We start from the raw sequence: 27,273 nt of genomic DNA, 5'->3' as shown, positions 1-27,273 counted from the left end.
GTTGACAAGAGGGATAAGGCTGGTGTTATTCTATGTTTTTCAGTCAAATATTTAGTCTTTTTTGTTGTTGTTGTTGTTTTGTTTTATATTAACCATTTAGGGCAGAGAACCACAAACATGGTAGGCAAGTCAGAGCATATTTAGAGCCTGGCTGATATATGGCTGGTTGTTGGATTTGATGACAACAAGAGAACTATGGAACAGTACCACACTTCTGTTTTAAGGGCACGCCTGCGTCTTTTATTTTGAAAGTCCTAAACAGAAGTACTAGCCTGTAAGCCTGGAGCTGGTTGTCGCTGGTGTCGGTGGGAGGATCTTGCTCGCCTGCCCCGGTTTCCAGCACCCTCTCTGTAAAATTAGCGAATACTGCAGCAAGAAGTGAGTGTCTGTTTGTGTGTGTATGTGTGTGTGTCACGATCAAGAAGAAAGCGCAAGCGGGGATTAATATTTATTTTAAAAAAAACTCTCATCTGGCTGACGACAGGTAATTATAGAGCAGAGACTGCAGTTTGACTGAATATTCTTATTTGGCACTAATTATAGCTCACTTATTTCGGCGAGAGAACAAGGTGGTGGCTGGTCCGCGCACCAACATTCGCCTTTTTTCCTGCTCAGGTAACAGTTTAATCTCTTGACGGTGCGGCGACTATAACGAAGTACATCCCGTGTGGTTGTAGTTGGCAGGGTGTGTTTCTGTACAACTGTTGATAGCTTCACGGTTGGTAGTTTCAAAGTCAAAGCAGCAGATCAGATCCTGTTGGTATGAAGCCCACAGTCTGTCCAACTGCTGCGACCTCAATAAGCAACTCCGCATGGCAAATCTCTTAATGAGACATTTCTATTCCTGGGAACTCTTAATTTCCTCATTATTAAGACTCCCATTTCTTGTGGGGCGTTGTTTGAACTGCCAACAATGATTTACAAACACAACAAAAACATGTGGAGGATGAAATTTGAGAACACAGCAGAGTCATTTGGGCTGAAGTTGGCTTGATTCTGTTAGAGAAAGATGTGAACTGAGCGCTAATTCAGGACTTTTAATGTAGATTTAAGTGGGAAAGTCTCATTCATATCTTAAGATTCACATCAGATTATATCGTGATCATTGTCCTAAATATGTTCAGGTTTATTGGAAAAATCTAAATAGTGGCAGTCTTGCAAAATGTGTTCCTGAGGTCATTTATTAAGGAAAATGTCAAATATTCACAGGTTACAACTTAAATGAGTATTTGCTGCTTTTCTCTGTTTTATCATCAACATACATTGTGTGTCTTTGCGTTTTGGACAGTTGATTGGAGAAAGCAAGAAATACGAAGATGGCAAAATGGGCTGTGGGAAATAGTGATGGGCATTCTTGATCATTTTCTGACTTTATACTGATTGTTTCACGTTTTTGCTTGGAGCGTTACCTAAATAATTAAAAACACTGGGCTTTGTCCTGCTGATCAAACAAAACAAGCTTTTTGAGCACGTCTGGGGAATGGTAATGGTCATTTTCACTATTTTCTGATGTTGCAGACCAAATGACTAAACAACTAATTGAGAAAATAATTGGCAGATTAATCAGCGATGAAAATAATCATTAGTCGTAGCCCTAGTGAATGGACCTTGTGCTTTCAGCCCGAAGTAAATCTGTTGGAGTCCTCTCGGCTAGCCAGTCAGCCCTTTTTGTCTGTTTTCGAGTGAGTCATGAGGTGTCAGTTCTCTCCTTGCCATGTGGTGTATCCTCTGCCTCTGCTTATGAGTTTGCTCATCACGCTCTGGTTGCCACCAGCTGACTAAAGTCTGTCATCTTGCCCTGCTTCCTCTCAGTAAGCTGTAAGAGCAGGAGGATCTGTGAGTGTCTTCCTGTAGTGTATTTAGCTTTTGCTTGACAGAAGCCGTGAAGGTGACCAGGCTGTAGGTCATTCATTTTTTTAAAGTGACTGAAATGAAAATGAGATTCTTCTGATAGACCGTGCCACAGTGTTGAAGATGCAGTAACCACCTGAACTTAAAGGAACAGTTTGACACTTTGGGGAATATGCTTATTTGCTTTCTTGTTGAGAGGTAGATGACAACAATGACACCACTGTTATTTCTGAATTGTAAATATGAAGCTATAGCCAGGAGACAGTGTAGCTTACTAAAAAGACTGGACACAGGTGACACGTTTTTTGGGAACTTATGTGCCAGACTATTTCTTGTCTGGGACCAATGACTTCCTGGAGTCTTGTTATTGTGAGGTTACCAGGAAGTCAGCGTAGGCTTCTAAATGCTAAGCTAAGCTAACTGGCTGCATATTTACCATAAAGACATGAGACTGATATTGAACTTATCATCTAAAAGAAAGCATGTAAGTGTATTTCCCAAAATGTTGAACTATTCCTTTAACAAAAAAATCATATAAAAATGATAAAGTTATTTTTATAGTTAGTTCAAAAAAGTTCTAAAAAAAATTATCATTGTGATTTTCTTTGCATGGATAAATAGATCATTGTCCTCAAGAAGCCTTATTAAAACCATACCTGGTAGTATTTCATGGGCTGGCTCACTGTTGGGACATTTGATCATTTCCATGGGTGTACCAGTAAACCATGACTCAGTGAGACTAAGGAGCTCGTGTGTTTGTAACATACGCCCAAAGAATGCAAGAAGCTCACCTGAACTGCTGTGTATATTCTTGCTGTTGTGTGAGAGAGCTCAGCACTCACATTTCAGTTTTATGCACTTGAGTCCACAGCTTACTACACTCAAGAATCTCTACACTGTATCCATAAATGCTTGATGCGAATCAGCCTGAGGCTTTCTTGTTAGATTAGTTTTTGGTTTGTCACCAACTGTCTGGTTTTGCACGTGATCTGTTGTCTGTTGCCTGCTGTCAGATTTAGCCAGATAAGAAGTCTTTACATTCGGGGAAATGAGGTATAGACAGCTGGTGTCACTGACTCTCTGCTCTGTCTCAGCCACAGCCTCTGCCTGTTTATGAACTTTGGCCCATTTCTCAGACAGACTTGTAGAGGTGAGGCAAATTCTTGCAAGCCTTCAGATGTAAGGGTTTCTTTCTTTCTTTTTTTTGCAAAACAGCAGCATGTAAGCTTGTGTGTCTTGTTAAAAAGAATTGGAAAAAAACAAATTGTGCTAAAGATGCTGGAGGGCATTTTCTGTCTCAGAAGTATATTAAAAGTCATTTTACTCTCTAGTAAAACAAGTTTTGTGTTGCTCCATAGGGATTCAGGCTAGACTTGTAATCTCTGGGTGAATGTTTCTTTGTCAAACTGACAAAAAGTCAAAATCCAGCCTTTCTTTTATTGCTTTGTTAGTTATGAAACCTCTGTCTACAGCCAGAGTTTGACTGAGGTCCTTGACAACTCCTGTGTGTAGTAGTAACACAAAAAAAACCCAGGGAATAACTTTTCAATATTGATGTCAGCTGATCTGTAACTCTATGCTTTCTGAGTCCAGTATCAAAACAAGAGGTGCATTGCTGGGAAGCCTGTTAGACGAGCAAAACAATCCCGCTCGGACTCATTTCCTGTGATATGTTTGCTTGTTTGCAGAACCTTGGAACAAAAAAGTCATCGTCATCATTATGTCAGAAACAACAGGACTCTTATGGGTGGATATCTGTATGTTCAGCATTGCTGTTGATATTAAACTCATGTGAGGATTGAAAGGCAGCTCTTACCTCATTGGTCAGGGTCACGCTCTGTTCTGTGCTAACTCTGCTCAGCTTGTTGCATAACTCCTGTTGGCCCCTAAGCCTCAGGAAACCTCCTTAGAGAAAGAGAGAGGTTGTGTGTTCATTAACCCGGGGCATTGCTCAAATAGTTGTAGGAAGTAATGGTGCTTTGGTTTACTATGCATTTTAATGACTCTTCTTGTTTTCTTTGGATCAAGTTTCTATGTGTGTTTTCCAGTGTCTGAGAGCATTGACTTCACAGTTTTTCTAGCAACACTCATGTGTACTGCTGAGGCTTCCACACTTTCTTCATCTCTGCTAAGTTTTGGTCTGCAGTTAACTGCTACTTCTATTATGAATTAGTCTTGACTAATTGTTTAGTCAATAAAACACCCAAAAATTGTGAAAAATGGCTGTTGCAGTTTCCTGGATCACAGGTTTGATATCCTCAATTCACTTATTTTGTTGACCAACAGTTGAAAATTAAATTTGTGATGATATAAAACAAACAAACAAATCCTAATAATATCAGCTGACAACTGCAATGTAACAAAACAAATTTTTGCCGTAACGCACACTGTTTTTTGCCAGTTCACTCTACATTCGCTGGCCCCATTCAAATGAAAGAAAGTGCTTCGTTATTCTCACACAGAGCTAAACTTGGTCTGAACGCCTTACACTGTTCTAATTTGAAAGGGTCATGTGCCAAATACAAATAGATCATCAGTAGAAAAAGGCTCATATCACTGTATTAAGTTTCATATTTGTTATCAGGCTTTTGTTGAAACTTAGTGCAGTAATTAATTGTAAAATGTTGGCTTTTATCACAATAAATAGAACCTCGGCTAGAAGACCAGTTAAGTACAGTTCAGTCAGTTCAGTATTATTCAGTGTTATTTTGTTTTGCTTATAGCGTGTCTCTTTGATGTGTCAGCCTGTGTGTAACACACTGTTCCCCTGTCTCACAGTTACAGATGGTCTTCCGTCAACCTCAGCATGATGGAAGGCTTAATGAATATGTTTATGAATATCTCCCTGCACCACTGGATAAATCTCGGTTGTGTTGTGTAGAGTCACAGTGGTAGGTAAATGAAAATGTCTGGACCCTGAACTGAGTGATGTTTATGTGGAGCCGACAGAATCTTGTTGAACTGTTTCTGCTTTTGTCACCATTAGTTTGATTAATTTCTCAGTGACACCTTTGCTTTCATTGAATAGTGTGTGTGTGGGGGGTGAGCAAGGTGAGCAAGCTCATACTGGTTGGTTACATATAAGTGCTTCCCATTTACATGTTTTGATTGTGGAGAGGATGAATGATATGGGTTTTTTTCCAGCTGAATCATGATGAGCAGTTTGGATCAGGATGACAACACTCGTGAAATCATTCTCTGCTGGCAGCCACCTAAACTTCCTCCTCAGTTGTTGCGGTCATTAGTATCCATTAGCACCTGAAGTGAGGGTATCAGTCATGGGTAGCTGGAGTATTCGGCACGGTTTGTAACTATATGGGACAATTTCATGCAGAATTTCCCTTTGCCAATATGTCAAGATGTTCTTTCATCGGCTCCCAATATCTCTGCCACCGAGGACAAGCTGTTGTTGTGTTTTGGTAAGAGAAGGACCACATATATGTCCATATATGTGTAAGCATGCGTGCGTGCCTGCATGTACTGCGTTGCCTCTGGCAGCCCACTCTGTGTCCCGGCTCGGCCGAGGCCTGTCCAAACAGAACTGCAGCCAAAAGCTCCTCCCAAGCTTCACAGAACAGGAAGCGGATTGTTTTGTTTCACAGGGTGAACCTCTGAGTCTGCATCGCTGCTGTCTCCCACTTGTTTGGCTTTGAACCCATCATCTAGTTCAGGCCACCTCTGGTCGAGTTGGCACTCTCTGGAAAGCACAAGATACTTTGCAGTTTCTCTGGATTCAATATTCATTCCAGCATCAAACCCATCAGAAGAAGCATAGTAGAAGCAGCATTTGTTCTCATTAAATATTCTGTTTTTTTGTTTTTGTTTTTTTCATTGAATTTCATTGAAAGCATTTGCATAGCATAGCAGCTGCAGCTGGAGTGGATGATCATTTTGGTTGTCATTTACATTGCGTTCAGTCGATTTTCAGTACATTATAAAAATGTTGAAATTTAAAGAGTTAGCACACTACCACTATTTGCTGCAGTGTCCCTAAATTCAAACGCAGGACTTTGTTACCTCTTGGTAAAACCTCAGCTGCTGTAAGACAGTACATGGCACCAGAAGGAGTAGCCCTCTGGGCAAAAGGCAGAAAACATAATTAAACCATGATCATTATTTTTGCAAGAAGGAGAAAGTAACCACAATGTGAGTAAAACTGTCAAACAGGCAAACACACCCAAAATTTCCAGTACGGCTACTGGTTATGCCAAGTCTTAATACTCATGGAAATACGACTGGGTAATAATTTCCTCTCTTGCGTACTTCTTTTCCTTTTTACTCTTTCCAGGGTTTCTTTGCTCACTTTGCAATTCAACCCATTTATTTTTATGTCATTTTAGTGGTACTAAACCACCAATAGTTTGACTAATAACTTCAAACTTTATTTGTGAAGATTTTTTGTGGGCTGATGATACTTACTGAAAGGACTGGTGTTGCAGTGCTTCCAAGCAGAGATTAAAAATGGGCATTGGGGCAGACTCAGCTCAAGTGTTTTGCCCACAGCTCTAAAAGATGAATTCCCTCTGATAAGTGGGTGCCCTCGTGAAGAGGATTGCTGTCAAGGCTGTCTGGCAGAAAGTGAATGAGGTGAGGAGCCAAATGACTATATGCACAGCTGCTCCCAGGCAGCAGCGCTCCACCTCATCCATCAGCAGCATTGCTAACTCATCCCCACTCAGCCTGCTCCAGCTAAACTAGTCCTTTACTCTGGGGTTATTGCAGATTTTTTCTTTTGGTTCACTGTATTTTATGCACACGAAACCAGCAAAACTATTTCAGGCCTGAAGGTTGGAACATTTTAATCTTGTGGACAAAAATATTTGTATCCATATTTGTCTGATGTAATTTTGTATTGGTGGAAAATGCTTGCATGTTTTTTTTTTGTTTTTTTTTGCACTAGAACATGTACACAACTGTTCTAAACCCCATGTAAGCAATTTCACCTTAATACTGGCACAACAGATGGGCTGGCAGGCCTAGCTCTTGTTCATTTAATGCAAGTTAATTTTGAGATAATTATGATATTATGCTACTATCAAAATATTCCTGAAGAACCTGAAGAATCATATGCAGAGATCAAAAGCAGAGCAGTGTTTTGTGTGCATTCAGACACCAAGTACCTCACCAGCTGGCCTGATTTCCTGGACACTTATCTTTTCCCCACGCGTTGCAGAGGGAGACAAACAGGGCGGAGTAGGAGCCTGATAGTGCATTCCTTCATGTCCCAGCTTGTCTCAACACCCCTCCCCTTTCCACGATCTTCCTCCTCCTCCTCCTCCTCTGTCCTTCCTGTACCTTTGTAGTCTAGACTTGGCACTAGGGACTCAAGGTCTGTGACTGCAGTTGTCTGTGACGGCATGCAGATCACAGAGAACACTCCCTTAGGTGTAACGTGATGCAGTATTGTCAGTCAGAGATGTCAGAATAGTTGCTTTGGAGCCACACAGCATGAGTAGAAAAAGTTTATGTACAACATTGTGTTCTTGATTTTTCTTGTGATCCTCCGAGCTATGCAACTTATTTAAATCTCTGTAGTGTAGAATACACCAACACATGACAAAGTGTGTCAGTTATGCTTGGCCCATTTGTTCATAATGACAGGTGAAATCTCCCTTAACGTCAAAAAAAAGTAGATTTTTCCTTTTGTGGTACTGCTTATAAGTTTGACATTCCACCGTCTTTCTTTTTATGAATGTCCGCTTGTGATAAATTCTTGTAAAGATGTTTTTCTTGTTTCCCAACAGAGATGGCAGCCATTCGGAAGAAGCTGGTGATTGTTGGGGATGGAGCTTGCGGAAAAACATGTCTCCTAATTGTTTTCAGTAAAGACCAGTTTCCTGAAGTCTACGTCCCAACAGTGTTTGAGAACTACATCGCTGATATCGAGGTTGACGGAAAGCAGGTTTGTACATTTGAAGCTGATGGTCACCAAACCTGCTGATTTTTGCTTTGCTGGTCTTGAGGCTCATTTATAAATATGACTTAAAACACAACCTTTCACCCAACTAAACATAATTTATATTTTATTGATAATATAATAAGAAGCCTATGTCTGGACTATATGCACTTGTGTAACCAAATAAGTCCACTTATCTCCACTTATCACTCTTTTTTTGGATGAAGAAATTCCTTCATTACCACACATTCTGAATTGACACTTGTGCTGCTGTTGAGGAAAGTTTCTTGTTTTCTTGTCCTTCACACTGTACAGTATATTATAAACCTCTTTGCTTGTCAGGTGCAAACCAGAAGTTAACAGATAAAATACCGAAGTCTGAGCACTTCACTCAAAATTCTGTATAAAAATGGTAGAGGGTAGATAAAGTGCATTATATAATACATAGGGACTTTTCTGGGCACAGCCAGAGGTTTTAAACCAACTACATGGAAGTCTTACTCATGATGGTGTGTGATGTCTTGAATTTGAGTCATGGGGAGTTGCCAGTGAGCATTGAGTCTGAGCCGCAGATGTCTTATGTCAAAGGGTTTTGTTCTCTTGAACTGACCACTGCTGCAGAATCACCACTGGGCAAAACAGGAAATGACTCTACTTCCCAGTTTCCTGTTCAGGCAGGGAGCAGAGATATCTCCTGGCAACCCCCCGTCTTCCCTCAGGACCCTCCTCCTCCTCGTCCCTGATAAACCTCTCTCATTTCCTGTCCTGGTCGCCCTTAGATGGGAGCATGCAAGGAGGGATTAACTGTTGTGTTCTGGACAGGAAATATAAACTTAGGGTTTCAAGATGGACATCGGTCTAGAAAGGGACCATTTTGATAAAGATATGACTGTCTGCGTCTTTAGTTATCCTCCCTCCAGCTCACTAGAGGATGGCTGTCCCGTAAGAATTAGACTGTTACACAACCTGCTGGATTAGATTTGTGATCTCAGCCCCTAAATTTGAGTTTTCACCCCCCTCTAGGGTAAAAAAAAACATTCTGTCTCTCTCACCTTCAGAGAATTGGACAGATTCTAAAAATAGCTGTTTTTTCCCCTCTTTCTTTTCCTCCCCAAAGTCTGCAGCTTTACAACAAGTCCAGTGGGAACATAACTGCTCCGGTTGCTCATGCAGTCTCAACAGTGTACAGCCACCTCCCACCCTCTGCCTCTGCAAACGTCTATTTTGGGACGGTTGACTGATGCTTGTGCTCTCTGTGGGCATACCAGAATCTATTGTCATGCAGTAGTTCCAGTATTTAAAAACTTTGCAAAAGTTTTTTTTTCCCCTGAACACAGTGAGTCAGCTCAGGAGCGGAGTCGAGTGAAAATTGGCTGCTAATACCCGTACAGGGACAGAAGGTATCCGGTTTGATGCTCGCTAATCTCCCACTTTCCCTAATTGAATTAATCAGTGGTGTGATGGGATGAGGCCAGTCCCTAAGTTCATTTCCACAATACTGATAACACAACAGACATATGAAGCTCTGATTATGGCCGGAGCGACAGTGGTGATGAGAAGCAAATATCTGCACACTGAATTTCTCACCTACAAATCAAGTTATGATCAAAATGTAAGGTACGTATGGCCAGAGGAGAAAAATGTACCGAGGTTAAGTGATCTAAACATTGTTTACTTCCTGGTGTTTAAAGTATTGGCCTTTGGGAAAATTACTGCCTGGAGATTCATACGTCATCTTCCAAATAGTCACGGCTCTCAGTGTATAAGAAAAGAAACTTAATCACAGATGATGCCGTGACGGGTTAAATGTCTGTGTACTCATGCAGAACAGTGAGCAACATTACATCAGTTGTGGGACGACAGGTAATTTTTAATTTCAGCCCTTAAGACAGGGTACTATTACAAAGCTGTCTTCAAAGTGACAGATGAATGACTCATGGAGATAATTACAAGTAAAAGGAGAATTCCAAAACCAAAATGAATCCACCTTCATTTGCAGTACATATTACAAAGTGTTTCATTTGTGTTGTCCCAGGTGGAGTTGGCACTGTGGGATACTGCAGGCCAAGAGGACTACGACAGGTTGAGGCCTCTCTCCTACCCCGACACAGATGTCATCCTCATGTGTTTCTCCATCGACAGCCCTGACAGTTTAGGTGAGCTGCTGCTGACATACAGCAGCCTATTTTAAAATGTTGTATTTGTAAAACCTTTATTTAAACGTCTAAATTAGATAAACCTGGTTAAGACGGCAGCAGGACAGAAAGCTGACAAGCCCGTAAGAGTTGACAAAACCGTATGACAAAAAAAAACAACACCACTGTAGCATTCTTCACAGAATCAAGGCAGTTCATATCAGCTAAGCAAGCTGTTTGTTAAATGCCTTAATGGACTTGATGGGAAGTAGGATTAGTGCAGCTAAAAACATCTTTGCCTCGAGCAGTCTGCAGAGCAATCCATCATGAGAAGTGTTGTCACTGCGCAGCGACTCTGCACCGCCCGTCCCTTTTTATAGTAGCCCTCTCTCTTGAGCATTTCAGCTTACTTCTCGTCTCTCCCGGGACAGAAAATATCCCTGAGAAGTGGACGCCTGAGGTGAAGCACTTCTGTCCCAATGTTCCAATCATCCTGGTGGGGAACAAGAAGGACCTGAGGAATGATGAGCACACACGGAGAGAGCTGGCCAAGATGAAGCAGGTACGAAAGCCTCTGAAGGTCAATGAACTTTAGGCTGGGGTAATCAGGAACAAGTACCTGTTCCATACTCAGGCACCAAAGGCCTGAGAAAATGTGCAGGATTGTGAGGTTCCTTCTGAAATATTAATGCTCATACTCATGACCTTTAAATTTTACTTACTTGTTGTAAATCATGCAAGTCAATTTTATCTGTAAGACATACAATAGATGTAGATAAAGAGCAGACAGAAATAAAAATAGTGAAATTGCAATATAGAAAAGCAGAATGTCAACATTAGGAAAATAAAGTGCAAACATAAATTAAAATATGTATCATCAAAGATGTAAATCAGTTTACTAAAATTAATTTAAAATTAAAATCAAAAGAAAACTGATTGTTTTAATAGAACATTAAATGAAATGGCATCTCTTACAGTCTCCACTTTAAAAGACATTTTTGTGGCTTTTTTTTTTTTTAGAAGGTTGTCTTCCTAATGTGCTCTGAAAAGGCTGTTACTGGCCTTTCAGTCATACTACAATGAGAGCAACATACTGGTTTACCATGTCACAGAATGGCACATCGTGCCACTATGGCCCATTCTCTGTCTGTCTCCAGGTCCAGCTGATAATAGCAACATGTTGACAAAGCTCTCCAGCTCTTTCAGACGCCACTGTCAGCTTTTCCTTTCTGTAGAAATCAGGAACCATATGACAAAGAGTAACCCAAAGTCATCAGTTCAAGTGTTTTAGATTTACATGGTCACGCAGACATTGTTGGCTCGACATGTTCAAGCTATGATGATACTGGTTGGGTTCATTAAGTAGTCTGCTTGAGACTCTGATTCCAAGCTTTCTTCTGTTTGACAAAGTTGTTATTTCAAGATGGTGTAGATAGACATAAAAACAATTCAGCTTATTTGGTTTTTAGAAGGGACTGGACAAAAATTACTGTGGTGTGGACAGGGACTCAACAGTACGTTCACAGCTCTGTTGTTTAAGGGTCATCACTGATTAATCTGCCAATTATTTTCTCTTTAAATAGTCTATAAAATGTAAAATACTGAAGTAAAATACGACTAAGTCAAAATTGCACTTAGTTACAGTGCTTCACTAAATATACAAGACCCTCCTCCACTCTTCCAACAAATGAAGACCCTCCTCCCTTCAGCAATCCTCCATCTTTTTTGAACGCCCGCTCCCCACTACTAATAATCGTCATACAGTCCCTAACAGTCGCTGATCTAAACACACAGGAGCCTGTGAAAACAGAGGAAGGCAGAGACATGGCCGGCAGGATCAGTGCTTTTGGCTACTTGGAGTGCTCTGCCAAGACCAAGGACGGTGTGCGGGAAGTGTTCGAAATGGCCACTAGAGCAGCGCTGCAGGTCCGCAAGCGCAAGAAGAGAAGTGGCTGCAATCTGTTGTGAGAAGTTCACACGCCACAATATCAGCTGACCAATAGGAGAAAAAAAACACACATGAAAAGGACTGACCTTTTACCAAATGGCATCTTTGTACTGTATCTCGCATTTCATGATAACAGGCAAGCAGATGAATCGAACATAAACACACCTAATACAGGAAATGGACTTTGTCTATATTACAACCGTGGTTAGAAATTGATGTTTAAAGTTCCTTGTTGATTTTTCTTTTTTTTCTGAAATCTGTCTTTACACATAGAATGTTTTCCTACTTGTTTTTTCTTTATATTTGTAATGTAACGAGGCAGTGATAGATGCACATATTTGTATGCAATATTCCTCATGAGCTCGGCCGAGCAGCAGTCTTCTTAGCTTGTATAAAGACCTCACAAATATGGTCACAAATACGGTCTTGTCCAAACAGTCCAGACTGTCCCATTAGTCTCTGTTCTGTTTATCATTTTATCAGTTGTGATAGAGAATGGAAGTTGATATCTTCTGACCATAAGAGCTAGTGCCTTTTTTTTTTTTTTTTGTACACCACCATCTACGTCTCATGTTTGTCAGCTAGCTAACATTTCCGCTGAGGGCCTCTCCATTGTACTGTAGCTCATTTTACACAGTGTTGTCATTGTGAAACCTGAGCAAAGCCATAACTAAGGCTTTCAGTGCTGTTGACAACAAATGGTTGCTTGTGTCATTTTTGTCAGCGTTCCCTCAACATTCTCCATTTCCAGTCCACTCACACCGAGGATAAAGAAGGTAGCTGTCTCTGTAATGTGATAACGGTCAACAAAGTAGTGAGCTTCCCAATCTTTATGAGAGTAAGATCTGATTATTCACATTTATCCCTCATAACTGTCACTGTTCTGTGCAGTGGAGCTAGATGGGGGGCGGGTGAGAACTGGCCAATTGAGACACAAGCCAATATGACTCAACTATGCACAATAGCTGTTAGGACCAACAGGGAGATGACACAGCTGAAACAGAAATCACATGAAGTCCAAGGCCTGGTGAAACCTCCCTTGTTTGTTTGTTGCGAGTGACTGAGTTCAGCTCTTCCTCTGCTACAATTCAAATGAGGCGGTCACACCCGCTGAAGGAATCTGTTTGTTGGATGGTTTAGCCCAGTCTTAGAAATGATGTCTTGTTAGAGCTGTTAGCCTGTTACGTGCGGAAGTTTCTAAGTTTCTAGAAGGACGACATTCTTTACATGTTTTAGAGGAGCTGAGTTGTGTGTGAGGAGTTTGTTTTTCCCCCGGTGCCTTTCTCTGTTCTGGTGTGCCTTTGGTTGTTCTCTCCCAGACTCCCAGACCAGATAGACCAGCTGCACTATTCCAACCTGATACTGACTGACAAAGTCAAGAGTGACGTTTCTCATATATTTCACAAAGACTGTATCTGGAAAAAAAACAATAGCAAATTGTGTCATTAGTTTGCTAAAATCTATGCTGTCACAACATAAAAATTAAGATTTTATCTATAAATGCAGTCTCATCTTCATTAGGGCAGATAAGCTTGATTACGCCAATTTACGTCATGCAGTTTTTTGTCAAGAGTGAATCATGGGAAATTCACAAAACTAGTAACATTACATATTTCATCTACATCACTGGGAAAGCATCTGTCTGTAGCCATAGAAATGCTCTTTGATGTTTTAGAGTCGGTTATTGTTGCCAAGTAGTTAGTTTTCATAATTCAAATATGGCAAGATTGAAATCGGGCTTATTGGTATGTCTTTATCTTGATTGATGTTGGTCTTGATCTTAAGTTTCCTGGCAAAAGAAGCATTTGATATTTCATGTCATTAGTCAAAGGAGCAGGAGATCGTCGAGTGTTTACACTGAGTTGTACTTGTTCCAGCTTTTGGAGACATGTCAGCGACCGTCCACTGGTCACAGTTTTTTTTCTCCCATGTCCTCTCAAAATACTTGATTGTTAACTTGACCTGAAAATACGATGGCTTGATATACAACCCTTGAAAGGCCCAGCGACTGTCCTCAGGCACAGACTCCTCACTGCATTCCTTTTCTCTGCCTCTGTTGCTCATTCATGTACTGTACATGTCCCTTGGTTGCATGTTGCTGTCAGTAAAGAGGAGGGTGGGTGTTGAAATGTGTGTGGCAAAACAATATCTTTGATGTTGCATGAAACCTCCTTATTATGCCAGGATGGGCACCAAACCTACCAGCTGGCAAAGTCTGTATCTATTATAATGTAATGCCATCTGTAATGCAACTTTATACCCTCTACTGGCCGAGCACACATGCTTTAACTGAGTGATCCAGTGGAGGAGCTACAACTTTAACTAGTTGTGCTTTCCACGGCTCAGCTGAGGTGTAGATGTGAATTTTATTTTTTTATTTCTGAGGAGGAAGAGGAGAGGGGGGCATTGATTACAATCACACACAAGCACCATATTAATGTTACCTCAAATCTTTATAGGGTGGATGCTATGTTTTAACTCTGGACTTTTCGCATTATTGTGGACAACAAATAGCACACTAATAAGGCAAAGTCAAACAGATTCAGATCCTTACAACTAAGGATTTTGATCAGTGAAAACAAAAGCCTTGAGTTATGCGTCTCATAGTCGTGGCGTGATGTTCACGGGTCTCAACAAGCTCAATGCCAAGGAACTCGTGGGAATTAGAGGTCGGCGGAGATAGTCGAAAAACTTGATGATGAAAGCATTCCCTTAGAGCAGCAGAGGGTCTAGTGTTGAACATATCACAAAGAGCATGTACTATACTGCTGTTAACGTGTATGTAGATAATGTTGCGCTATATCAAAAGTTGTCCTTTTGATGTTGATGTATGCATGAGAAAAACCATGGGTCTTTATGCACACACACACTCACACACGCACAGACAAGCAGCACACGTCTTTGGGAACAGCTTCTGCTCAGTGTTGTGTAACTTTTTCTTTCTTTCTCTGGAAGTATTTGAAATTATACAAGGATCCAGATTTATATAAAAGCTCATTGTAATAATGCTTTGTAAACAGAAAAGTGTTGTAGTGAATGTTTGATCTGAAGTGAACATGAACATTGTTAATAAACTATTTTTGAGACAAGACTGACTTGCCAGTCTTGGTCAGTTCTTGAAGAAAACTAACACATCAAATATAGTTTCCTGCATATGATGCCATTAACGGTGATGATTAATTAAAGGGAAGGTTAGTCATGAATTAAGTACAATATGGTTCTTAAACAATTTATTTCTTCGGTCTTTCACTGCTATCAGAAAGGGAAAAAAATAGCTAAAAAAAGACACACTTGTTCTGTGCAAACAGCAGGAAGACAGCGATGAATTCCTGAGAGATTTAATGGTCTGCTCTTTATTTTCTAACCCCAAAAATGAACTGCTTGTGTGCAACAATGTTCAAGGTGATTGAAATTGCTGTAAGCTGCAGCTTTATTTAAAGGCACTGAGGAGACAAAGTGAAAAGTCAAAAACCAAAGATTCACTGGTTTACTTTAGAACTGTCAACAAACAACAGAGCAATGTTCATTGCACCAAAATATGCAAATTGCTCTTAAAAAGGTTCATAAAAAGGATACATTCTTAAATAATAGATGCCAATGTCGTGTTTAAAGCTCAAAGAAATGAAAAATGAAATAGTTAATGTTCTTTAATCTAATAGTCTTTTGAGGATTTCACTGCAAATAGTTTTTGTTGGTTGTCTAAATGAGATTTTAGTGCTCATTTTTCCATTCTGGGTCCACATACTGCTGGAGGGCGCTCTCCTCTACAACAGCACCTGAGACAAATGCAGAAAGACATAAAAGTTTAGTTTCTCACAGACAGAAAGTTTAATTGATTGTGCAGCTGATATTAGCCTGAATAAATGTACAGCTTTTTACTATTTCATATGTAGCTAGTTACAATCCAGGCACACACAGGATTGAATTTGTGCCAGTTTCAGTGAGCTTGTAGAGGCACTAACTTTCAGAATCCACACTGATTTTCAGGGTTGCCAGCTTCGACACAACATCATCTTCGCCTTCTGCATCTTTCAGGTCAAATCCTGTGTAACCCTTCTCTTTCACACAGTAGCTGATGAACCTGGAAATGAAAAACCACAAATTAAGGAGCGAAAAGTCTGTTAAGTGATTTTAAAAAATAAAATCTAGACATCTAAAACTAAGTGACAACTGAAAAAAATTAATCTACCGCGGAAAGCTGTGATACAATCAAACATCCAGAACAGCTACTTAACATTAACCCTGGTGAAATTGTTTTGTCAAGTACCATTTCCAATGTCAAGAAATTACATCACATTTCAATACAAGACTCTTAACTCAGTATCTACAGCTGACACTCTTGTTTCAGTAACTTTCTCCTAACACTGCTAAAACATCTCCTGTTGCCAGCTTTGACTCACTTCTCCCAGGTGGGGTCCTTGTTGAGGATCACAGGGTTTCCCACAACAATCAGCAGAGACCTGGCTCTTGTCACGGCCACATTGAACCTCTGCAGAGAGATACACAAATATAAAAAAATAGAAATGATACTGGTTTCAATGCCACGTTATATGGTGAGGTAAGAACGCAACAGACCTTTTCATTTGACAAGAATCCAATGTTGAAGTCTTTGTCCATCTTGACATAGTTGATGCTGCTGCGGACAGTAGAAATCATGATGATCTTCCTCTCTTGTCCCTGAAACTCCTCCACAGACCCCACCTGACATGAGAAAGAGAAATTGGGTTCAGCCGGTTTAGGAAAGAGATTTTTCTTAATATTTAAAAATGGATAAAAATGCAAAGCATATTTTGAAAATACAGACTTGAATGAACACAAACATCAATCATTTCTTTAATTATGATTCACTCATATTGTGTGTTGTATTTATAGCAGCATTTCTAACCTTGAGCTCTTTAAGATCAGTCCATCGACTCAGTGCTGAGACAGACTTCAGGGCTTTTTGGATTTTCTCAACCTGTTAGAAAAGTAACCACGTTACCAATGACTGCTTAAAACTCTTTCTTACAAACTCTCCCTCGACATTTCTAAAATACAAACGAACAACCCGCAGGCTCACTTGTTTCCTGTAGGGGGCGATTATGCCGATGTCTTTTGCAGAAAGTTTGGGGAGACCCTTCCTTCCTTGTGTTTCCATCAGCTTGGTGAGGTAGTCGACCAGAACTTCAATCTCAGACACATTAAAGAAAGACGGACTGTTGGCCTCTCTCTCGTCTTTCCCCATCACGCCGTGGAAGATCACTGGGAAACCCTGTAGTGATGTGACAGTGGGCAGTTATTTGAACAGCTTTTCCCTCTTATCCTAATGAGAGATTTGATTATTTTTTCTATCAATTCTTTTTTGCAGGTTTTTGTCTCCAAAATCAGATGTTTTCCAGATTAGATTTCTTTTCCCTAATGAGATCTAATTTGTCCTAATGATTTTTGCCTTGCTCCCTGTGCCAGTCTAAAGCTGGTTAGTCATCGATTCATTTACATAATGAGTGCTGATGCCATTTGACACTAGTTATAATTAAATGGGCACTTGTGTGATTCAGTACTGCACTTCCATAGAGTTGGGGGACTTTTGATAGACAAATTAACAAAAAATATGGTCAAAATTGTTGCAGCAGAGGCAGAGATATCCTGATTTTTAGTCCCTGGTATAAGTCAAACTGCAAAAACCTTCAATCTTACAACGACTAGTAAACTGACTTTGACATGTAAAAGTACTGGAGTTTATATAAATAAACTATAGTTGGTCACAAATGTGTACAGACATTTTAACGCACTGTTCAGAATTTGTTGTGTATCAGGATGATATAGGTATTCAGATAATTTCTGAATTTCTGAGAAAAGAAAAAACAAAATGTCCCTGCAGCCGTACTTTTTTGGGGAGGTACTCCCAGTTGCAGTAAGCTTCACGGTCCCATTGGTCAGCAAACACTTGTAGTTCATTCTCATAGAACAGCTCATTGGGGATTTTCAGAATGGCAGCATGAGACCTGATTAAGAAGGAGAAAAGAAGAAAGCTGAAGAGCTTTAATCAAAACTGCATTATCCTCAATAAGCAACTCTAACAAGCATAATAGGAGTGGAAACTGAGTGACGCACCTGTAGTTACGCAGCAGTTTGGTGACAAAGCGCGTGTCAAAGTGTCCGGAGTCTGTACTTTTCTGATATAAAGCGTTATGTCTCATCAGCCTCTCCAGCAGAGAAAGCCCTGAAGGTCATTAAAACAACATCAATGAATCATGTGACCAAACTGAGACAGAAAAAAAAACAGAAGCAGGAATATTTGAAGAGCTTGCGAATTTATAATTAAAAACATTGCATCTTAAATATTAAGTACTGTCACGTGGTACAATGAAATACATCTAGACAAAGTAATATAATCGTGCTTGTCTCACCGAGTCCATAATGCAATGCGAGAGGAGATCGAATGATTGGTCCTAGCTGCTTGGGATCCCCTGCCAGCACCAACTGACCCTTCTCTGGATTGAGCAAACCTGGGACACAAGGTCAACATGTTTCCCAATGAGTAACAAGATATATCGGCTTCAGTCACAGTTTTTGTTGAAATTTTGAACCTTAATCACAAAAATCCCCATTAACTGAAAGAAGAGGTGGGTGTATCTTACAAATCTGAGGCAAGCCAAACTGACTTATGGTGAACTTATGCTCTCTGAGAAGTGCTGTTTCAAACTTTCTAGTGTCTGCAAGAGTGGTCCGCACTTCCCCACTTCCCCAAAACTTTTTTAAATCACCAATCCAATAGCCACACATGAATTCCACAGCCAGCGGCAAGGTTCGCTAAGATGTGAAAATGGACAAATCCACAAACCCAAATTCTGTCCTCCACATTCCTCACATGGCTAGTTTTTCACATGTCCTTTTTAACTGCTGAACTGCACCAGTCACAAGTGCTGGCAGCAACCAAGAGGTTGTGCCTTTTCAGAGAAGAGACAGGAGGAGTGCAAGTAAAATCAAGTTGTGTATAGTCTGTTCAGTGTTTCACAGCCCCTGTAGACAGAGTCAACCATCACAAGACTTTGTTCTGAGAGAGTACTGTCTGTTGGTTACACTGCAACAGAAATCAAGACTATTTCTAGTGCCCCCTGGAATGATCAGGGAAAAACGTTTCTTTTTATTATTCTCGCTGTGTTTTTATATTAGACTTGGCAAAGTCGGAGACATTATTCATCATTTAATTAAGTGTGAAATCTTGACCTTTCATTTTATTGCACCGTTAAGCCAATAAGATTTGTAGACACTAGGCTGTCCTTTTTATTTTATCAAAATTAGACCTGGAATGCCTGAGAACTTATGCATTACAGATCAATTTTCTGGCATGAATCTTTAAAATATGTCTCTGCTTTTAAATGATCAAAAAAGGGGGACAGGATGTTTGACTTTGAAGATTGTTTCATTATTGTAGTGTTCTGATAATCCAGTTATTCAGCGTTTACCTGCAATAGCTATGACACACTCTGGCTCCACTGCCTGGCCTCCTTCATCCACAAACACATGAGTGAAATGACCGATTGGGATTCCTCCAGACACAAGTCTAAAAAAAGAAACACACAGCACAAGTTTTACAACAGTAATGCGATAGTGCGACATGACTCATGATGCAAAGAATAATGTCAATGTGTCTTTTGCTTCAGAGAAAAATAATCATAAGCAAACAGCTCTTACCTGCCAGCTGTGACCATAGTTGTAACTATGATTGTGTATTTCATCAGAATTTCCTTCTCTGGAAATACAAAGCCATCCTGTCTCTGATCCCAGTTACAGTATTTCTGGAGGAGCCAAAAGATGTGACATGTAAGAAAAATAAACTTCAACATTCAAAGGTCAACTTCAAGTTTGTAAAAACAAATGTAACTAATTTTCCATACATCTCAGACTCTTTCAGCTGTTCATGATCCACAACTTTGTCCCCAAAAGGGTTTTAGTAAACAAGCAAAGGTTTAACAACAATGTCTTTGACTGTAACACATTTTTGTTTTTTACCTGTTGCTCTAGAAACGAACATCGGGATCAGCAAACAAACATAATCAGTCACTGAGATCTCACCTGGTAATCCCTACCTGGTAAACTCACTGATTATGATCACTATGATTACAAGGAATCTTGTTAAGTTGGAAGAATACTTGCTTGAGTTACTTTGACATGTAAATATCTTTGCTTTCAATTTCTAAAAAAAGGCAGCTGATGCTCACCTGTAGGTGCTTCGGGACACTGCTTGGGTCTCGGCTGCTGGCGTACACGCGATAAACCTGATAAGGATCCATGTGTACCATCAGTCTCTCGCAGAGTAAGTCACACGCACTGTTTGAAGGTGCACAGGCGAGGATGTGGGCTGATGGATCTGCCCTGCTGACCTGACAATGCAAGGAGGAATTCATTACTCATAATAATTAGTTGACATATGAACAATAATGTTTTAAGTAGCAATTTCTTGGAAGCAATCATTTAGTTCATGAATATTAAAAACACATTTGAACATTACTGAAACTGCTCGGGCCAGTTATGACTGCAGTGGAATGATCACACATTGTCTATTTTACACACTATGAGTTAATCTTATAGGCCCATTACAGCCGAATATTACCTCCATGTTTAAAGTCGGCATCAGTCGACACATCCAGTTTTATGGAAGCAGTTGTGTAGTCCACAATGTGTTATTTATCTTATTCAATACATTTACCAAATTTAGCCCCAGTTTTATGTGTGTCTCGTTATGAAATAACGTGATAAGTTGTAAATTAGCAATGATTAAATTAAATTTAAGATTTTTTTAATCCTCTCTAAGGCCTTTTTTTCAGGGAAGTGAATTCAAGGCTTTATAACACCTACAAATACCATATACCTGATTCATAGCTTCAACCAGAGTGATTGTCTTTCCAGTTCCAGGAGGCCCAAACACAAGATGAGGAGCAGGTTTAGATGATCCAGCTACAATGCGCTGGACGGCAGCATGTTGCTCTGGGTTGTCTTCCAGCTGACGGTTAAACATCCTGTGGAGTAATGTGACAATGGATTTTTATACTTTTGCACTCTGGTGAAATTTTCAAAATTTAAATGTGAGGCAGAGGCTATGAATAGGGCTGAAACTGATCAGCTGAGCAGAGTAAAACATTTTGAATGTTTAAATGAAAACTTGTGCCTCTGTAGCTGAGTAAAAGATAAAGGAACACAAGTTTCTAACAATCAAGTCTGAGCAGATAACAGTGAACTTTGCCTGGTATGTGTTCCAGAAAACAAGGCTTTGCATGCAAGACCTCAGCTGACATAATCCCCCATATTTTACCACATCCACTCAAGGCGAGTTTATGGCATTAAACCAAAGATCTGTATCCCCTCCTGTTAGTACGATATGGTGGATGAGTGCTCAGGGTAAACTGAGGCGAAGGCTGCTGAGTAGACACACTCATCTTTTGGACTTCATATTGTCTTATCTGTAATGCCAGACAGTTTAATCTTCTCTGTACTACAGGTGGATGAGATACACTGCTTTAAGGTGGTTAGGCTTGTGTATTTGTAGGTAACACTACATGCATGAGTGTTTTTTGTGTTGTGTATGCATGTTTTTTTATTTTTTTTAATTGTGTATAGGTACCAGACCTGAGTTTAGGCATGGACAGATTAGTCACCGCTGCACCAGATGGGAACAGCACCTCTCCAAGCTGATGTTTTGCTGCCAAGTCCAACGCCCGATGCTGCAGCTTCAAGGGAAACCGGTTGAGAGTAAACTCCACATTAAACTTCATATTGCTGATAAATGTCTGCAACAACCTGAAAGAGGCACAAGAAAGTGAGACGAACATGTGGGTTAGGTTTTCTTTTTTTCAGAGTTTGATGAAGACAAGTATCTGTAGTCCAGCTCTTACCTTTTTGAGAAGCCCAGCTTCACACTATCCAGCTCTACTCTGTGAACATATCCGGTGTACACAGTGATTGGCTGGACCCTGTCCTCAGTTTTGGACACCCTCAGACAGTCTCCTCGAAGTACAGATGGCCGATTCTCAGCTACACCAGGAACCTGTTGAAGAATATCAATGTTGGTCTTCTTTCTGCTCTGTGTAATAGTTTCCAACACAGAGCTTACAGTACATCATCAGCAAGCTTTCAGAGGCCAACTACAACATATAGAATATGCTAAGTTATTGTACATCAGCAGAATAAAAAATGTCATTCAAAGGAAGCAAAGAAACAAGATAATGGGCCTCATGCAAAAACCAGTCTAAAAATGATCTGCTATTAAGCGATTTAAGAGAATTTGTGGCAGTCACCAATTTTCTCATACTTTATATTTCCACTTAGGAATGAAGTTCATGAGACGTCCAGATCTGTCGTACTAGTAGTGTGTGAAGTAGTGCGAAATTCTTCATTGTTTCTCTTGTATGACACTTTTGTAAATGAAACTTTACCGCAAATGAGGCAGAACAGACGGCCTCACATGGAAATTTTATCAGTGTTGATTATGCTAATGATAAAATCTCACACACACCCGCCTCCTCATGAACAGGTGATGTTCATCAATCTGAAATAAGCGATTTACAAAAGAGTTTGGTAAGTCTGACAATTGTACAAACAAGCCTCACGGAAAAAGGTAAGAGAATTTTATGACAAAACTATGAAATTGTTCTTGCATGAGGTCCAAGGTCTTTTAGATCACAGAATTTTTTATTTCTGTTTTTTTTTTAAAAACAAAGTTAGGGCAATGTACTTCAATTAAGATTTCCTTACTCTGAGTGTGAGCAGTTTTCTGCTGCTTTGGTCTTGAGTCATGGTTTGATTCTGGAGGTCATACTTCCTGATATCCACCTCCATCTGTATCTCTTCCAGGTGTAGCAGGAGGTGAAATCGATGAGAGTAGTTCTTCATCTTTAGAGGACATTTGAGGAGGCTCCTGGACATAAAGCACAGACACAGACAGTGTGTTTAAGAGGAGGTGATTTATATAAAATACTTAACCTGACAAAGGCATGGTTAACTGTAATGTATTAGTTCATTCTCTCACTTCACTGATGCAAGTTTCTGTCTGGCAGTTGGAGAGAGGTACTCTGAGTCCTCCATCCTGTGTTTAGCCAGTTCCTTTAGGTAATGAGGGTACTTGTAGTCTCCTAATTTCACAGTTGTCCTTAGAGGCTGCACGACACAACTGCAGAGAACAAAACACAAATGTATCATGACTGGAATCAGCATGAAAAGAGCACAATTTCAGTGACCGTTCTGGGTCAGTTTGTGGATCAATTTCAATTACAAGTGAAGAAAACTGCTTCAACCAACTCCCAAATGAAATATTTGAATTGAAGCCTGTAAAAGTAAATTTCCTGCTGCTGGGGAGTCTGTCGCATTTACATTCTTTTCTATTGTGAGATTTAGACTGGTTTACAATAAATTTTTAATAACTTACTTCTCAGGAGGCACTCCCTCCACTACCACGGTTTCGACTGGTTTGTATGTGACCACCTGAAATGGTTTGTATGGAGCCACAGGCCCCAGCTCCACAGCCAGCGGGGTCCTGGCAGCAGCTTCCATCTCACGCACAATGCAGAAGGGTACAGATCCGGGAAGATCTGGGCAGAACTCAAAGTACATTGTGGCAGGGAAATATCCATAATGATTAAGGATGTACTGAACCACGACTTCATAGCTTTCTCCTGTAGAAAGAAAGAAAGAAAGAAGCCACGGGGCGATTTGTAAGTATTAATTACCTCTGCAGTATGTTTTTTTTTCGGTCAGTTTAAAACAGAACAGAGTTGTCTCACCAGGACAGAGGAACAGGGGACAGGCTCTGGTCACTCTTCTCTCATCCTTCAGAGTGAAACAGCGTATCCTGTGCAGGGCAGTGTAGTAGGTGAAGTGGATGCAGTTCGTGCCCTTGTTTGCAATGTGGAACCTGACAACGAACAACTCTCTAAGACGATCCACAGTGAACTGAACCTTTCCACCGCTCGCCGCGGGGTCTGAGGTGATCTCAATGCCCCCCTTGTCGGCTATCAGCTTTTTCCTGTGAGACGGAGGGAAAGAGAGTGAAAGAGAGAAAAAGAGAGAGAGAGAGAGAGAGAGAGAGAGAGAGAGAGAGAGAGAGAGGGGGGGGGGGGCATGATCAGGCTGCAAAATTAACAACTGTAAGCCAACATGATATAAAAATATTGCAAAATGACATACAAACCATGTACTTGTCACTTTCCCACATGAAGTCTGAGCAGGGACCTATGTAAGTCCTCACTTCTCCCCCTTTCTTTCCCCTTTTCTCTCTGTCAACTGTGAAATTATGGCAAGACTGCCATAGAAGTCATTTCTTATCGTGAAGCTATCTGCTGTTCGGAATTCAATTTGGATCCCACTTAAAACTTCTTTGCCTCAAGGGTTTTAGTCAATTAATTTTTTTGATATTACTGAGTGATCTACCTTATTCTTCCTTGCTTTAGGACAAAACCGACAACTGATGACATTAATGATTTATTTTATAAAATACTTCACAACGAGGACAATTAGGGGAAATAATGAGCCCAGATGACTTTGGACCAGCTCAGCCTCAGAAAGCCTCATCAGGGTTTTGTTCCCCTCCACAGAGAATTCTTATCGTAGACATCCATCCATTCATCCATTATCTACACTAGAGCGGCAAAAATTAGTCAGTTAATAGGTTCGTCAATCAACAGAAAATTAATCAGCAACTGTTTTGATACTTGATTAACCATGTAAGACTTATGCAAAAATGACAAACATTTGTTGTTGCCAACTTCTCAAATGTGAAATTAGCTGCCTTTTCTTGTCTTATAAGATAACAAATTGACAATCTTTGGTTTTGGACTGCTGGTAGGAGAAAACAGGTTATCTGAAGACATCACACTAGGATTTTAGAAATGGGCTCTTATCACAATATTTTTCAAGTTTTATAGACCAAACACTTAACTGATTAATCAAGAAAAAAATCTGCAGATTAACTGATAATGAAAATAATCGTTAGTTGCAGCCCTAATGTACACCTTTTTATCCTTTGCAGGATCCTGCGGTACTGCTACCTGTCCCTGCTGGCATTAGACTAAAGGTGGGGGAAGTCACCAGTCTATGACAGGGCTATCACATACAGGCAAACAGGGATACTTCATACTCAGATTCACTCCTGGATGTCTTTGGCACCTGAGGAAACCCACACAGGTATGGGGAGAACATACACACCAGTGAGGCCTGAGCCAACTGGAATGTTTTAATCTTCTTGAAGTGTTAACCAACTAATCATTAACACTGCATCTTTAAAATCCTCCAGAATGATGAAAGCACCCCTCCCACCCCTCTCATAGACTCTTCACTCCTCTGCCATCTGGCAGATGGTGCCGCAACATCTCTGAGGGTACAGCTTCTTCTTTGATGCAGTCAGGCTCAACAGCCTGTTTCCTGCAAACATTCACCATAACTGAACTAGCCAGACAACAAACCTCCATGTTCACTTTGTATGGTTTATCTAGTGCTTGGTACAGAGTTTATGTATTGTTATTGTTGCACAATGGCCCTGGAGAAATAAAATGTATTCTAATATTTTATGGATAGTTTGTCAGAAAAAATCTACTTGACTTGACCCAACTTACTAAAATCCCTCACTTGATATATAATATTTTTTGTGGCTAAGTATTTCATTAATGATTAATCTGCTGATTATTTTCTTGATTAACTAATTCTAAATTTTGTGTATTAAATGTGAGAAAATGTTGAAAAATGCTTGCTATAACCTCTCACTGCACAAAGTAGCCTCTCTATATTTTTTTTTCAAAGTCCAAAGGTATTCAGTTTACTATCATGTACGACAAAGAAAAGCATCAGATCCTCACATTTGAGAAACTGGAAACAGCCAATGTTTGACATTTTTGCTTAGAAAGTGACCAAGATGTTTATTCAGTTATCAAAATTAAATTTAAATTGTTGGCATTCTGTATATCAGAATCCTACATGGCTTATACTCAAATATACTTTACCTGTTCACCTTTAACTTGCGAAGGATTTCTGTGGCCAGCTTTTTCTTGGGGGTCAGTACAGGGGTCACGGGGGTCGAGGGGACAGAGGAAGGTGCAGGTGTCTCAGCTGTATTCTGAGGGCCAGAGCTGGGACTGTGTGGCTGAGGGGCCCTTGGCCTCCTCCACTGGTCACAGTACACTCGAACCTACAGCAGGGACAAAAATAAAACGATGCTTCCTCATGTCGTTTATTTACTGTAGCAGTAAAAAAAACAAAACAAGTCCAGCAACCCTCCCAGTAGCTGCATTTCTTACCTGAGGTCTGCCATTTATATAGATTTTCCCATGTCTTATATAGACTTTGTTGAATTTCAGAAGAGCATTGACAACACTGGAAAAGTTGGGATCTCTTATTCCTTCTCTGGGAACAGCACACAGTATAGAGAAGAGTGTTACACACAGCCCAGTCTAACAAAAGCAAAAGCATGTCACAGGCACCTGTTTACTTATTTATTTATTTATTTACTTTCTGTAGCTTACCTGCCCCTAAATTCAGAGTTGTAGATGTCTCTAAGTTCCTTTCTGCTGGAGTTGGATATTCGGTTTCCCAGAAATTCAATGAAGTCCAGTCCGGACTCAAGCGAGTCTATGAGCGACGGCATGTTGACGTGTTACAGGCCGCTGCTGTTACTGACTGTCGGCTGAAATGAGGAAGTTCATCTGGTGACTAGCTATTGCCCCCAATTTACTGAAGTATTAATGTGCCTGTTTTGTGTGAGTGCGCTCCGGCGGTGAGGGCATTTCCATATTTCACGTATCTTGCGCGACTTTTACGCACATTCACGGCGTACGGGAGTTGAACTTTAGCGCGGGCGTTGATTTCTCATTCATTTTTTCGGTTGCAACACCACAGCAATGACTTGTAGATCAATTATTTCGCACGGCTCTGCGCAAAACTCTGCCTGATGGACGCTCTCCAACGGTCACAGCCGGGGAGCGTCTCTGAGTGTTTCACACAAGGGAAACGAAAACACCTCAGTGACAAAATAAAAATACCTGGTCGAAGCGAACAACTTTAGCGCGAAGTCTTGTCTCTTTGTCCACCTTACAAAGGGCCGAAGTCTGCGTTTCCCTGCCCGTCATATGACAAATTCACCAGCTCCCTCGGACATGCTGTTGTTGACACTCCCTAGACTGTTGTTATTACATAATGACAGCCAGCGCAGGTACACAGGCGTTCCCGTGTAAAAAGGCCAATGCTTCCGTCGATTTAAAATTAATTATAATACTTTGTAAAATGTTAAAATACACGTAACTGCATTTAACGATTCATTATTGCTTTAATGGATAGTACAGACAACTGGTAAGCTTAGGAGTCTTCTGCCTGATTTTTATTTCAAAATATAGGTCATACACACAAAGTAATTATTACTTTCATTATCGATTAGTATGATGTTTTTTTCTGCGACTGATCAGCTCAAACTGCTCTTTAAA

The 27,273-nt window shown here is 40.4% G+C and overlaps 2 protein-coding genes and 1 long non-coding RNA gene across 4 annotated transcripts; 2 read left to right on the top strand and 1 right to left on the bottom strand.

Annotated features, from left to right (window-relative positions):
• The first annotated feature begins 332 nt into the window (after positions 1-332).
• rhoca (ras homolog family member Ca) lies at positions 333-14,921 on the top strand. Its single transcript, XM_041032946.1, has 5 exons — positions 333-484; positions 7,596-7,753; positions 9,783-9,903; positions 10,314-10,444; positions 11,677-14,921. Exons 2-5 carry the CDS (start codon positions 7,598-7,600, stop codon positions 11,848-11,850), a joined length of 582 nt encoding a protein of 193 aa, XP_040888880.1. The 5' UTR covers positions 333-484; positions 7,596-7,597; the 3' UTR covers positions 11,851-14,921.
• A 141-nt stretch (positions 14,922-15,062) lies between these two features.
• On the bottom strand, positions 15,063-26,461 carry mov10a (Mov10 RISC complex RNA helicase a). Of its 2 annotated transcripts, XM_041032934.1 has the most exons (22): positions 26,320-26,461; positions 26,095-26,200; positions 25,801-25,985; positions 23,590-23,831; positions 23,235-23,481; positions 22,839-22,979; positions 22,565-22,727; positions 21,706-21,857; positions 21,440-21,610; positions 20,685-20,832; positions 20,035-20,196; positions 19,508-19,611; positions 19,279-19,376; positions 18,220-18,318; positions 17,924-18,032; positions 17,697-17,814; positions 16,890-17,081; positions 16,716-16,787; positions 16,406-16,531; positions 16,231-16,319; positions 15,793-15,911; positions 15,063-15,606 (listed from the first exon to the last, which is right to left on the bottom strand). In XM_041032934.1, the coding sequence occupies exons 1-22, from the start codon at positions 26,439-26,441 to the stop codon at positions 15,542-15,544; spliced, it is 3,030 nt and encodes a 1,009-aa protein (XP_040888868.1). In that variant the 5' UTR covers positions 26,442-26,461; the 3' UTR covers positions 15,063-15,541. The 2 variants fall into 2 exon arrangements, with proteins under 2 accessions (XP_040888868.1, XP_040888869.1); XM_041032935.1 differs by lacking the exon at positions 15,063-15,606 and having other exon boundaries at positions 15,788-15,911.
• LOC121178670 lies at positions 22,664-25,802 on the top strand. The gene is made up of 3 exons (XR_005893816.1): positions 22,664-22,769; positions 24,834-24,988; positions 25,098-25,802. It is a non-coding gene; the product is annotated as an uncharacterized LOC121178670 (long non-coding RNA).
• Positions 26,462-27,273: the final 812 nt, after the last annotated feature.

The sequence above is a fragment of the Toxotes jaculatrix genome, chromosome 3, assembly GCF_017976425.1.
Source record: "Toxotes jaculatrix isolate fToxJac2 chromosome 3, fToxJac2.pri, whole genome shotgun sequence".
Classification (NCBI taxonomy): Eukaryota; Metazoa; Chordata; class Actinopteri; family Toxotidae; genus Toxotes; species Toxotes jaculatrix.
The sequence above is the reverse complement of the archived record's forward strand: the minus strand, read 5'-3'. Positions and strand labels throughout refer to the sequence as shown.